The 13,476-nt window shown below is 38.6% G+C and overlaps 1 protein-coding gene across 1 annotated transcript; it reads left to right on the top strand.

Annotated features, from left to right (window-relative positions):
* The first annotated feature begins 7,633 nt into the window (after nucleotides 1–7,633).
* Nucleotides 7,634–13,262, top strand: LOC140160664 (ras-related protein Rab-9A-like). Its single transcript, XM_072183937.1, has 2 exons — nucleotides 7,634–7,705; nucleotides 11,680–13,262. The coding sequence occupies exon 2, from the start codon at nucleotides 11,838–11,840 to the stop codon at nucleotides 12,486–12,488; it is 651 nt and encodes a 216-aa protein (XP_072040038.1). The 5' UTR covers nucleotides 7,634–7,705; nucleotides 11,680–11,837; the 3' UTR covers nucleotides 12,489–13,262.
* Nucleotides 13,263–13,476: the final 214 nt, after the last annotated feature.

Here is a 13,476-nt window from a genome sequence, read left to right as displayed (position 1 = left end):
TCGACGGTGCTTTATTTGAACCAATCAGAAAGAATTTTATATGAGCATATTCCTAAGATTGTTAGTAAAGCCAAATTGGTCAAGCTGTTAGTAAAGTGATTGACCTTTTGTCCAAAATAAATAATACACGCCGGAGTATTTATACACAGAGGAGGCCGGTCACCATGGACTAAAAATGATCACGCCACAGGAAATTTGGCGAAACTTGGGAACAGAAAAAATTAAATGACGGCGGATTTTTACAAGATATAAATATAAATTTTATACTACAAGATCGGTGACAAAATAAGCTTCAACAAACCCTTTTCGTCCATGAAAAAAGACCTTTCCATTCAAAAGAACGGACTAAAAACCGTGCGAAATCGGCAATTTTTCAAGGTTTTTCAAGCCTTTTCTGACCCGAAAATAAGTCGCGCTGAAAACGAAGCTTGAGTGAACACGACAAATTCGTATGCCAAGAGTTCTTACCCCTCCTTTCCCCTCCCCCACATGGTACCGCCACTGGACACAACTACTTTCAAATGGCAAGGATTTTGAGTTTTTTTGTATTTTTAATAACAATAATTTTGAAGAGATAAGTAACATCCCCAACATACACTAAGCCAAAAAAGAAACTTAAAATTTTTTACAAGGCCATATCTTTAAATCCTGTCTATCAAAATTAACCAAAATTACACACAGGATTGCCTCAATACTCTACTCTAAACACATGTCACTAACTATGCAGTTGTGCAACTGACACAACAAAAATGCACTGACATGCAACACCTTCCTGGACCACATTCACAGCGCAACAGATTTCTTTGGCTGAGATCCAATTATTCGCCTGTGAATGTGATCCCGGAAGCTGTTCCGTGTCAGTGCATTTTACTGTTGTGTCAGTTGGACAACTGCTTGGTTACTGACATGTGTTTAGAGTAGAGTATTGAAGTAATCCTGTGTGTAATTTGTGTTCATGTAGGCTACAGGCGAATAATTGGAACCCAGCCAAAGAAATATGTTGCGCTGTGAATGTGGTCCAGGAAGGTGTTGCATGTCAGTGCATTTTGCTGTTGTGTCAGTTGGACAACTGTTTGGTTACTGACCAGTGAGTAGAGTAGGCCCTATTGAAGTAATCCTGTGTGCAATTTTTGTTCATTTTTATGGAGAGGATTTTAAGATATGACCTTGTGAAAAATTATAAGTTTCTTTTTTGGCTTAGTGTAGGCCTATTATGAGAGCCTTGAGGCAGTCAATTTTTTTTATTGGCAAAACAGCAGAGGATAAAAATTTCGCCTTAAAACCCCTTTGACTTCACATGCAAAAAGTCCGGTAGCGCCTTCTAAACCGAAGTGATAACATTTTGCATGATAGGGTATTATTGTTTGTTTTACCCAAATGCACAAAATGAGAGGTTTCCCCTTAATTAAATGAAAAAGCACACTTATTATTGTCCATACACTAGCATCACTAGAATGAGCAATGGCCAATTCTCTTTAAATTGCAAATCTTGTGTTGTGCAAAAAGTTACTATTTTCGCCTGTTTTGTCATACGGTTGTAAATTCAATGAACTATGACTTTGCTAAAGAGCGCTTACAAATTGATATGATATTTCACCCCCAGTTTTCCCCACACTTTTAGCCTTAAAAACCCAGAATAATGTCAACTTTTTGCGGCAATCTTGTGCAAAAATTACCCCAATTCACTATGACCCCCATAGGGCTACCCTCCCAAAAAAAATCCTAGTGATGTCACTGATACCAAGGACAGGGTCTTTAAAAAAAAATTGGTCACGCATATTTAATTCTATAGGCTTCCCTCGCTTCCCCCACTTCTAAAAACACAAAAACTACAGAATGCCCACTATTAAAAATACAGACACGTGTAGCTAGTAACTAGATGCACATTATGACACGATAGGCTTGCTATACCATGCTACTGAGACCGAAAAGGATGTCAGCCTCATGTCATATCAGTGACTAAGTCAGATGATCTTCGCAAAGGTAATCCATGTATTCCAGCCGTTCAAGGTACCTATGAATAATTAAGCAGATGACGTATTTACCAACTCTGAGGACGTAGTGTTTCGTCTGTTTTGACGAATACAACTATTATATGTTTGAATCCGGGGTTTGAATGTCGATCCAAAGATAATAGGCCTATTCAATTTATTATTTATTTTATTATTATTATTATTATTATTATTATTATTATTATTATTATGCCTAGTGTTATTATTATTATTACTAGCGGGCCCCCGCTAGATGAGTAAATGGGAGCGGTTAGTAAACGGGATCGGTTAGTATAAACGATGGAAATGGTAATCATGTCAATTGGTATCGCTTTTAACAGCTCAATTATTACGCGGTTAGTGATGTGGTAGGCCTACCATTTGTTGCCTCTACTTTGCAAACGACGTTCTTTCTTTCTTACTTTCCCGTTCTTTCTTTCTTGCTTTCCCGTTCTTTCTTTCTTGCTTTCCCTCCCTTTCTTTCTTGCTTTCCCTCCCTTTCTTTCTTGCTTTCCCTCACTTTCTTTCTTGCTTTCCCTTTCTTTCTTTCTTTCTTTCTTTCTTTCTTTCTTTCTTTCTTTCCCTTTCTTTCTTTCTTTCTTTCCCTTTCTTTCTATCTTTCTTTCTTTCTTTCCTCTTTCTTTCTTTCTTTCTTTCTTTCTTTCTTTCTTTCTTTCTTTCTTTCTTTCCCTCTTTCCTTCCCTTTTTTACTTATTTTTTCTTTGTCTTTCCCTTTTTTCTTTCAGTTTCTCTCTTTCCTGCGTTCCATTTCTCTTTCTTGCTTGTTCACTTTCTTTCTCTCTCTCTCTCTCTCTTCTTTCTTTCTTTCTTTCTTTCTTTCTGTCTGTCTATTTCTTCTTTGTTTTCGTTTCTCTCTCCCTTTCTCTTTCTTGCTTTCCCGTTGTTTCTTTTTCTTTCTTTCTTTCTTTCTTTCTTTCTTTCTTTCTTTCTTTCTTTCTTTCTTTCTTTCTTTCCCTCTTTCTTTCCCTCTTTCCTTCCCTCTTTCCTTCCTTTTTTCCTTCCTTCCTTCTTCTTTCTTTACATAGGCATAAATCCGGGATGAGTAATAAATTCCTCAATATTTCGATAAGGGGCATGATCTACTGAATCACCTCCATGTTGACGCATGTATGTGGGTTCCTTTATTTCTTTCGTTCGTTCTTTTTTTATATGTGTTTCTGTTTCATCAAGTAGGCCTATAATAGCAACATTGGGTTTCAAGAAGGTTGAGTTACATAGCGTAAATTCCGGTGTTGGGGTGGGTATAACCCCCCCCCCCCCAATGTTTTGATAAGGTCAATGGTCCGTACAATCACCCCAAGTTCACACATGTATAATAGATGTGGGTTTCTGACAAAATTAACCTCATTTTTGGCCAAACTAAAAGTGCCAATTTTTGCGGCCTTCGTGCGAATTTCCCAGTAGGCCTAATTAGCTTGCCATAAATTATTCTGTCGCCAAGATGCTGGCTTCACGGCCTATTGCATGAAATTGATTTAAACGGACCCATCCCCCATGCCATGCCAAGAGAAATCTACGCCATTGTTAATGTTGCCAAAAGATGCCGGATTCACTATTAATATGCCTACTTCAAGAAATGTTTTCATCCATCCCCCAATGTCAAAAAGAAATCTACGCCACGGATATTTAGCGGTTGCGGTTTTATACCATGCTATAATCTGCTAATAATGTCCCACACTCCCCATCGAAATTCATCACAACATGACAAACGAATAAACTCAAATTACTTTCCAATACCGTATATATGCCTAGGCCTACCTTGAATTTAAAATCTTCGGAAAGTCATCACAAAAGAAGTTTTCGAAAGTCATAATTTGCATAAACGAATGCAGTTGATTTATTATTATAGCCGTTGCGGTTACCATGCCGCATAATGCCCACTCTCCGTCGAAAGTCACCACGAACGGATAAACTAATATCACTTTTAAAATTATTAGATCACTTGGACCATTTATTTTCAAAATACGTAACTTAAAACCACCTTTGTCTCAGCCATTAATTTGTTAGTTCCGTCTAAGAGATGTGATATTTTCCGTCTTAGATGAAACTGGAAGTTTTGTTACCATTATAGCGCGTCGGGAAGTTGCCACGACCTGTGCGTAATCCGCGTATAGCAACGCAGCAACGGACCGTAAATAAGCGGGCCACCATTGGTTGATCTACCGAATAAATCCAAATAATTATTTGTATTTATTAATTTATCTATCTATCTATGCATTTACCATTCATCTGGAAATGCTAGAACTTATTTATTTATCTATTTATTAATTTATAATTTATCTATAATCTCCGAGATGATACCGATGAATCGATCAGTTCCTCTTCAAAGTATCGATTATCGGCAAGTTCCTCTTTAATAGTATAGATTATTAGGCCTATTATTATTAGGCCTACTATTATCATTATTATTATTTACATCATTATTATTATAAAAACAGCATTTAAATATCGTCTATCAGGGCAGCCAGCATCCCACATGGGGGGGGGTGTAGTTAAAAGGGGCAGGGGTTTTGTCACTGAACTCAATCAGTAATCAATCAATATCTACGATATCCATGAATGCTGACGTTGCTGATGATGATGCTGCTGACGATGCTGATGCTTATGATGCTGCTGCTGATGCTGTTGACGATGCATGATGCTGCTGATGATGACGCTACTGATGATGATGCTGATGATGCTGCTGCTGATACTGCTGATTGTGATGTTCATGCTGCTGCTGATAATGATGTTGATAGTAATGATGCTGCTGATGTTGCTGCTGCTGATGATGTTGATGATGCGACTGACTGTGATGCTGCTGCTGCTGCTGCTGCTGATGATGATGCTGATACTGATGCTGCTGATGATGCTGCTGCTGACGATGCTGCTGCTGATGATGCTGCTGCTGATGATGTTGATGCTGCTGCTGATAATGCTGCTGATACTGATGCTGCTGCTGCTGACGATGCAGATGCTGATGATGCTGCTGCTGCTGATGTTGATGATGCGACTGATGATGATGCTGCTGCAGATGATGCTGCTGATGATGCTGCTGTTGATGATGCTGATACTGATGATGCTGCTCATAATGTTGCTGACGATGATGCTGCTGCTGATGATGTTGATGCTACTGCTGCTGATGATGCTGATGCTGCTGCTGACGATGCAGATGCTGCTGCTGATGATGATGCTGATGATGATGTTGATGATGATGCTGCTGATGATGATGCTGCTGATGATGATGCTGCAGATGCTATAGGCGATGCTGCTGCTGCTGATGATGATGATGCTACTGATGATAATGTTGCTGCTGCTGATGCTGCTGCTGATGATGCAGATGTTGATGATGCTGATGATGATGTTGATGATTATGTTGATGATTATGTTGATGATGCTGATGATGACTGATGCTGCTGATGCTGCTGCTGATGATGTTGCTGCTGATACTGATGGTGATGCTGTTGATGATGCTGCTGACGATGCTGATGCTTATGATGCTGCTGATAATGCTGCTGCTGATGATGCTGTTGACGATGATGATGCTGCTGATGATGATGCTACTGATGATGCTGATGATGATGATGATACTGCTGACAATGCTAATGCTGATGATGATGATGATGCTGCTGATGATGATGTTGATGCTGCTGCTGATAATGATGTTGATACTGATGATGCTGATGCTGATGATGCTGCTGATGATGATCCTGCTGCTGCTGATGATGATGGTGATGATACAGCTACTGATCTTACATGTCATCATGCTACGGCCATCATGCATCATCATCATGCAAGTCATCATCCGAGGCATCATTGTCATCATCAGCAGCATCATCAACATCATCATCAACATCATCATCAGCAGCAGCAGCATCCGCATCGTCAGCAGCATCATCATCATCAGCATCATCATCAGCATCTACATCGTCAGCAGCAGCAGAATCATCAGCGTCATCAGTAGGCCCTATCAGCATCATCAGCAGCATCAACATCAGCAGCAGCACCGTCAGCAGCAGCATCGTTAGTATCAGCATCATCAGCAAGAGCATCATCAGCAGCAACATCAGCATCATCAGTCATCATCAGCAGCATCATCAACATCATCATCATCATCATCATCAGCATCATCAACACCTGCATCATCATCATCAGCAGCAGCATCATCAGTATCAGCATCGTCAGCATCATCATCAGCATCATCATCAGTAGCAGCATCAGCAGCAGCAGCAACATTATCATCAGCAGCATCATCATCATCAGCAGCAGCATCGCCAATAGCATCTGCAGCATCATCAGCATCATCATCAACATCATCAGCATCATCAGCAGCATCATCATCATCATCAGCAGCAGCATCATCATCAGCAGCTTCAGCATCGCCAATAACATCTGCAGCATCATCAGCAGCATCAACATCAACATCATCAGCATCAGCAGCAGCATCATCAGCAGCAGCAGCAGTATCACCATCATCAGCAGCAGCATCAACATCATCAGCAGCAGTATCGTCAGCAGCAGCATTATGAGCAGTAGGCCCTACCAGCATCATCATCAGCAGCAGCATCAGCAGCAGCATCATCATCAGTCGCATCATCTACATCAGCATCATCATCAGCAGCACAATCAGCATCTGCATCGTCAGCAGCAGCATCATCAGCAGCATCATCAGTATGCAGCATCATCATCAGCAGCAACATCATCATCAGCATCATCATCATCATCATCATCATCATCATCATCATCATCATCATCATCATCAGCAGCAGCAGCATCATCAGTATCAGCATCATCAGCAGCAGCATCATCAGCAGCATCATCAGCAGCAGCATCATCATCAGCAGCATCATCAGTCGCATCATCAACATCAATTAACATCATCAGCATCATCATCAGCATCTGCATCGTCAGCAGCATCATCAGTATCAACATCATTATCAGCAGCAGCATCAACATCATCATCAGCAGCAGCATCATCAGCATCATCATCAGCAGCAGCATCATCAGTAGCATCATCATCAGCAGCATCAGCATCGTCAACAGCATCATCATCAGCATCATCATAAGCATCAGCATCGTCAGCAGCATCATCATCAGCAACGTCAGCATTCATGGATATCGTAGATATTGATTGATTAGTTGATTAGATTAATAAACTGATTAGGTTAATTAACTGATTGAGTTCAGTGACAAAACCCCTGCCCTTTTAACTACCCCCCATGTGGGATGCTGGCTGCCCTGATAGAAGATATTTAAATGCTTTTTTATAATAATAATGATGTAATAATAATAATGATAATAGTAATAATAATAATAATAGGCCTAATAATAATAATAATAATAATAGGCCTAATAATAATAATAATAATAATAATAGGCCTAATAATAATAATAGGGCCTAATGATAATAATAATAACAATAACAATAATAATAAAAATAATAATAAAACTAATAATAATAATAATGAATGATAAGAGCAGTAGTAATAATAAATAATAAATTGAATATTATCTTTGGATTGACATTCAAACATAGTTGTATTCGTCAAAACAGACGAAACACTACGTCCTCAGAGTTGGTAAATACGTCATCTGCTTAATTATTCATAGGTACCTTGAACGGCTGGAATACATGGATTACCCTTCGCAAACATGTCAAGGAAACTCCCAGCACCGTATTTGTGAACGTTTTATTATACAGCTTTTGTCAAATTGTAAGTTATGATTTATAAAAAAAGTATTTAATAATTGTTAGCTGCAAAAAAATGAATACATCTGTAGCGTGTACGACGTACAGGTACTAGTGCAGTATCGATTTTTTAATAATACATAACATGTTATGCCAAAATGTTTAAGCTTACTCAGTCTCAGACACAGCTAGTTCCAGTAACTAACAGTATACAAATATTAACTGTCTATGAGTGTGATGGTGAAATATAATCACGAGGTGAAAGATGGATTGTTCCATTCCACGAGCGGGCAATGAGTGGAATGGAACAATACATCTTTCACCGAGTGGCAATGATTATATTTAGACCATTACACCTAATTTAAGACAGTTAATATTTGTTTTATATCACTCATGCATAAATTCTATTACTAAAATACTATTTAAGGTAGGAAATACATTTTTTCATCAACATAACACCATGTTTTGCTGTGATATACTTCACATTTTGGGGCCCACCCCATAACTAAATCGGCGAGTCCAAGAGTCAGCGCACGGCTTGGCGCAGGCGCACTCTGCATAGCACATGATGGTAAAGACTATCACACGGAGAGGGTGATAGTAAAAATGATAAATGGTAATCAACCAATGAACTGTCTAGAATTTATGTATGAGTGATATAATAATCTTAATATGACATTATCTGATTATCATCAGGTCCGTAGATGTCATTATGTTTATGATAAAGACTGAAGTCTTGCTGGCAGGACGTAACTCACAGCTCACTCGACACTCAGCTCGTCAGTCATGACATAATTATGTACTTCTAAGTTCTACTAGTACCGTAGGTTTCCCAGGCAAACCTTAGTTAACACATTTGCTAGTCAGCAAAATTCGCCTTACTCGAGAACTCTAGCTTCGAATTTGCACACGATAGTTACGCATTCGATGCTAGAGTGCGTTGGTATCGTTTTTCGGTCGGCCAGCGGTGTAATTTTTTGCGAATTGGATGAAAATTATTTCGATGAGTCAACTGTATCTTTTGAGCAAGATTTGCCTATTTTCGACAGTCTAAAATTTTGCTGAAGTGTAATTTTAGCAACATTTTTGCTGCAATCGCCTGTTGTGATCGGCTGTGTTTACTTCTTAATTTCCATTGCTTTACACGGTGTCATGCTTCAGCGAATCCGACTAGATTTTGAATGCAATGGTCTCTAGCCTAGAATGTGAAGCTATCGGTGAGCAAATTCTTGGCTAGACTTCTCGAGCAAAATTCGCCTAGACCGGGGCCCAAACACAATGCATATTTACATAGAAATTTGAATTTTTTTCGAGAACAGGTCGGTGAAGGAAACCTACATAAATTAGGTATGCTAGGTGAATTCAAATTTGCCATCAATCTGCATCATTTTATATATCAAATTAAAGCTCTTGAGCAGGGTTTGATTTAGAGGGGTTTTACATGCACAAATGCATGTAACTTTGGCTCTGTGCATGTAGAATTTTGCCTGTGCATGCAAAATTTTGTGTTATTCAGCCCATTTTGAGGGAAAAGTCAGAGTTGTGCATGTAAATTTTATTTTCTTAATCGAACCCTGCTCTTGAGTAAACAAAGCCAAAACTGAAAATCTTTTTTTCATAGCACTTTCCGTACCAAAGTTACATCTTGTCAAAGATTGACTTTCATCAAAAAGATTCAGCTATCAAAATTCCCCAAAACGACATTTCGGTGGTATTTCTAGATCTTAGTCTCATTATGATAGCAGCTTTTTTAATGGAACTGCTATCAAAATCCCTCTAAAATTCCATGTGCGATTGTCTTATCACCATAAAAATCATATATTTGGGTCAAGTGAAGTATAGAAAAGCGTATTTATGTAGGTTTCCTTCTTGACCAGTTGTTTTAAATTTCTATGTAAATATGCATTGACATTGTCGGCGAATTTGGCTGACTAGCAAATGTGTTAACTAAGGTTTGCCTGGGATACCTACATAAATATGTTTTCTATACTTCACTTAACCCAAATATATTTCTTTTACTTTCTTTCTTTACTCAAGGGCTTTAATTTGATATGTAAAATGATGCAGTTTGATGGCAAATTTGAATTCACCTAGCATACCTACTTTTAGTTGACTATAGTTCTACATGCCTGAATTTGCTCGAGAAGTCTAGCCACGAATTTGCTTACCGGTAAGCTTCACATTCGAGGCTAGGACCGTTTGCATTCGAAATCTAGTCTGATTGACTGAAGCATGACACCGACACCGTGTTCGTAAAGCAATGGAAGTTCAACTTCAGAAGTAAACACAGTGATCACGATGGGCGATCGTATCAAAAATGTTGCTGAAATTGCAATTGCTGAGATTTGCGACTGTTCAAAATAGGCATTTTTTTTCAAAAGATACATCATCAAAATAATTTTCATCAAAATTTCAACATTAACAGAATAAATAACCCCCGTTGCAAAAAATTGACCGACCGAAAAATGATAGCAATTAACATACTCTCCAGTCTAGACACTCCAAAAGCAAAAAAAAACCCTTCAATTTCGGGTAACCCGATGCTGACTCTCTTACCCGGGTAGCGAAAAATCTCGGTCTAGGGTACCCAAAAACCCTGACCTAAAATGCCTGCCTTCTTAGTTGTGAGACCAGCCTCAATTTAGTGCTGGGTAATTTACTTACAAGGAAACACCCATCTGGGACATGTGTTAGTGCGCCACCTATTGACAAAACTGCGATACAACAATGGCTGCCGTGACCAATCGATTGAATGCCCGACCCAAAACTATATTTTTAGTCCTCTTGGAAAAAAAATGTTGGTAGAGAATCTGTAGTGTAGATATTCCAAAAATGAAACAAATTTTCACATCCACACACATAGATATAAACTGCAATTTTTCAGCAAAATTGCTCTCTCCGTACCCTTTGTGGATTGACCATTTCACCCAACGTTTTTTAATTACTATTACCGCAAGTGAATTTGTCGATTGATGGTGCACTAATGGTGTCCCACAGTCCCAGAGAGTGATGGGCAGCAAAATAAATGCAGGCAACAGTATAAACTAAACTAAAATATTTTTGCCAAGACCCAGTTCCAATAATTGAGTTCCAACAGGTGCTGTGTATGTGTTTTATGTGTTTAATGTGCATTTACATACATACTTAGACGTCGGTACGAAGAACTCGTTGCTCAAAAATGGTTATTTTTTTACCAGTACATGTAGCAAGAACCACGAAATTGGCAAAATAGGGGGTACTGTAAAAGTCAATGTTTTCGCGATTTTGAAGATTTTGTCAATTGCACGAGAATTAAATTTCGCGGTTTTGATATTGATACAATAGAAACCTAATGCAAAAGTTTATTTTCGCGAGGTTTTATTTTCAGCGATTTTATGTCCATTCGCGAAAATAAAAACCTCGCGAAAATTTCTACTTTTACAGTATTTAATTTGCATTGTCCGTGAAATCTATATGCCCCAATGGAAGACATGCCCTTAATCTTCCACTCAGGGTGTGTATATTTCAAATATAGTCACCCATTCATTTGGGCTGCTCCAGTTGAAACTATAAACCCCGTATGGAAGACATGCCCTTAATCTTCCACTCAGGGTGTGTATATTTCAAATATAGTCCCCCATTCATTTGGGCTATTCCAGTTGAAACTATAAACACCGTATGGAAAACATGCCCTTAATCTTCCACACAGGGGGTGTATATTTTAAATATAGTCATTCATTCATTTGGGCTATTCCAGTTGAAACTATACACCCCTATGGAAGACATGCCCTTAATCTTCTTCACAGGGAGGAGTGTGAATTTCAAATGGTTATATACCTAAATGGGTGACTCCATATGAAATCATTCACAACCACTGTGGGAGATTAAGGTCATGTTTTCCATAAGGGGTACCAGTATATGAATTTCAACTGGAATAGCCAAATGGTTCAAAGAACCAAAATGAATAACTAATGGTTACAGTACATTGACTTAGCTTTTACTTTTTTCATTCTTTTACAGTGGTCAGCTGGTGGTAGCACATTGGATGTATAGACCATGACTATGATGTAGGATATATCATCAAGCTTGGCAGCCTTCTCATAATAAAAAGCTGTTGACTCTTCATGACTGGTTATTCTTGTTTGATTAGATAAATAACACCTATTGTGCACAGCAAAATGTCATCAAACAGAACTGCACTCCTTAAAGTTGTGATCCTTGGTGATGGAGGTGTGGGGAAAAGCTCCCTCATGAACCGCTTTATTAGTAACAAATTTGACAGTCAGTCGTTCCATACTATAGGCGTTGAATTCTTGAACAAAGACATCGTCGTTGATGGCGAAACATACACAATGCAGATATGGGACACGGCAGGCCAAGAACGATTCAAAAGTCTACGCACTCCGTTTTATCGAGGCTCAGATTGCTGCATGCTGACATACGCTGTTGATGACATGCAAAGTTTTAGAAACTTATCAATGTGGAAAAAAGAATTTCTGTATTACGCAGATGTAACAGACCCTGACAACTTTCCATTTGTTGTGTTAGGTAATAAGGTGGATGTGGATGATGATGCGAGGCAAGTGTCAGACGAAGATGCAAAGGAATGGTGTCTTGCAAATGGTGCGGTGCCGTATTATGAAACAAGTGCAAAAACGGCTGTCCGAGTCAACGAGGCTTTCATGGCGGTTGTTCAAAGTGTGATAGCATTGGATAGAGCGCAGGATAGTAGAGGCACTTGTAGTTACAATAGCACTGAACAAACTATCAACTTGAACAAGAAACCTAGCAACAATCCAGATACATCTTGCTGCGGCAAGATCATGTGATCAGGTCATGTGATTATGCCAATATGTGTATTTATGCCAATTTGTAAATCCAAGCAAGTAAAGATGAATATGGAATGCACGCTATCAAAGCCTGGCTACTAAGTGTGATAATAGCATGTTCAAAACACAGTTTAAAAGATGATTTGTGAGAAGAATTTTTTAACTTCAACACTACTAAATTTGATCTCTTACCGGGAGCGCTGTCACAGTACCAACTACATTCTCAGCCGGATGTTATGGCTTGATTTATGGCTTGGCAACATGAGAATGCAGTTGGTACTGTGAAAGCGCTTGGTAAGCAATCAAATTTAGTAGTGTTGAAGTTAAAAGATTCATCTAATCTAGTTTATAGTTATATAAGACTATGTATGCATATCCATTATCCACCATCAGAAACTTTCATTTGTGGGTATTTTAATGTCTGAAACAAACATCTAAGTTTTGAGTTTTCACAATTAACCGCTCCATTCTTGACTTTGAAACAATTTAAAAAATCACACCTTGTTTTTTAATCCATTCCAATGAGTCAAACATAAAAGTTTATATATGACAGTAGTAAATACCTTATGATGAGCATTGTGGCTGAGCGGAACGGGTTCTGACTCATAATCTTTTATAATCAGAATCTTTTATAATCAGACGGATGCGGGTTTGAGTCCCTGGCGACACCTTCATATTATGCCCTTGATTAAGGCACTTTACCTCGATAACTCCTCTCCACCCAGGTGTATAAATGAGTACCGGCATTCTTAAATGCTGGGAGGGTAACAGACTCTCAATTTCAAGAACGAAATGGGCAATTTTCTAATTATTTAAATTTAAGTACCGGTATATGAAAGTTGTTTTACTGTACAAATGGGAAATGCATTTAAGTAGTTGGTCATATTTGATTCAGGCATTAAAATACCCAAAAAGTTTTGGATAATACAGTTTTTTTCCACACAATAAATCACCAAATGTATGCAAAGGGCCAGGGTGCACTACCGTA

This window comes from Amphiura filiformis, chromosome 9 (assembly GCF_039555335.1).
Source record: "Amphiura filiformis chromosome 9, Afil_fr2py, whole genome shotgun sequence".
Classification (NCBI taxonomy): domain Eukaryota; kingdom Metazoa; phylum Echinodermata; class Ophiuroidea; order Amphilepidida; family Amphiuridae; genus Amphiura; species Amphiura filiformis.
Note: the sequence above shows the minus strand (reverse complement) of the source record. Positions and strands in the feature narration are given on the sequence as shown.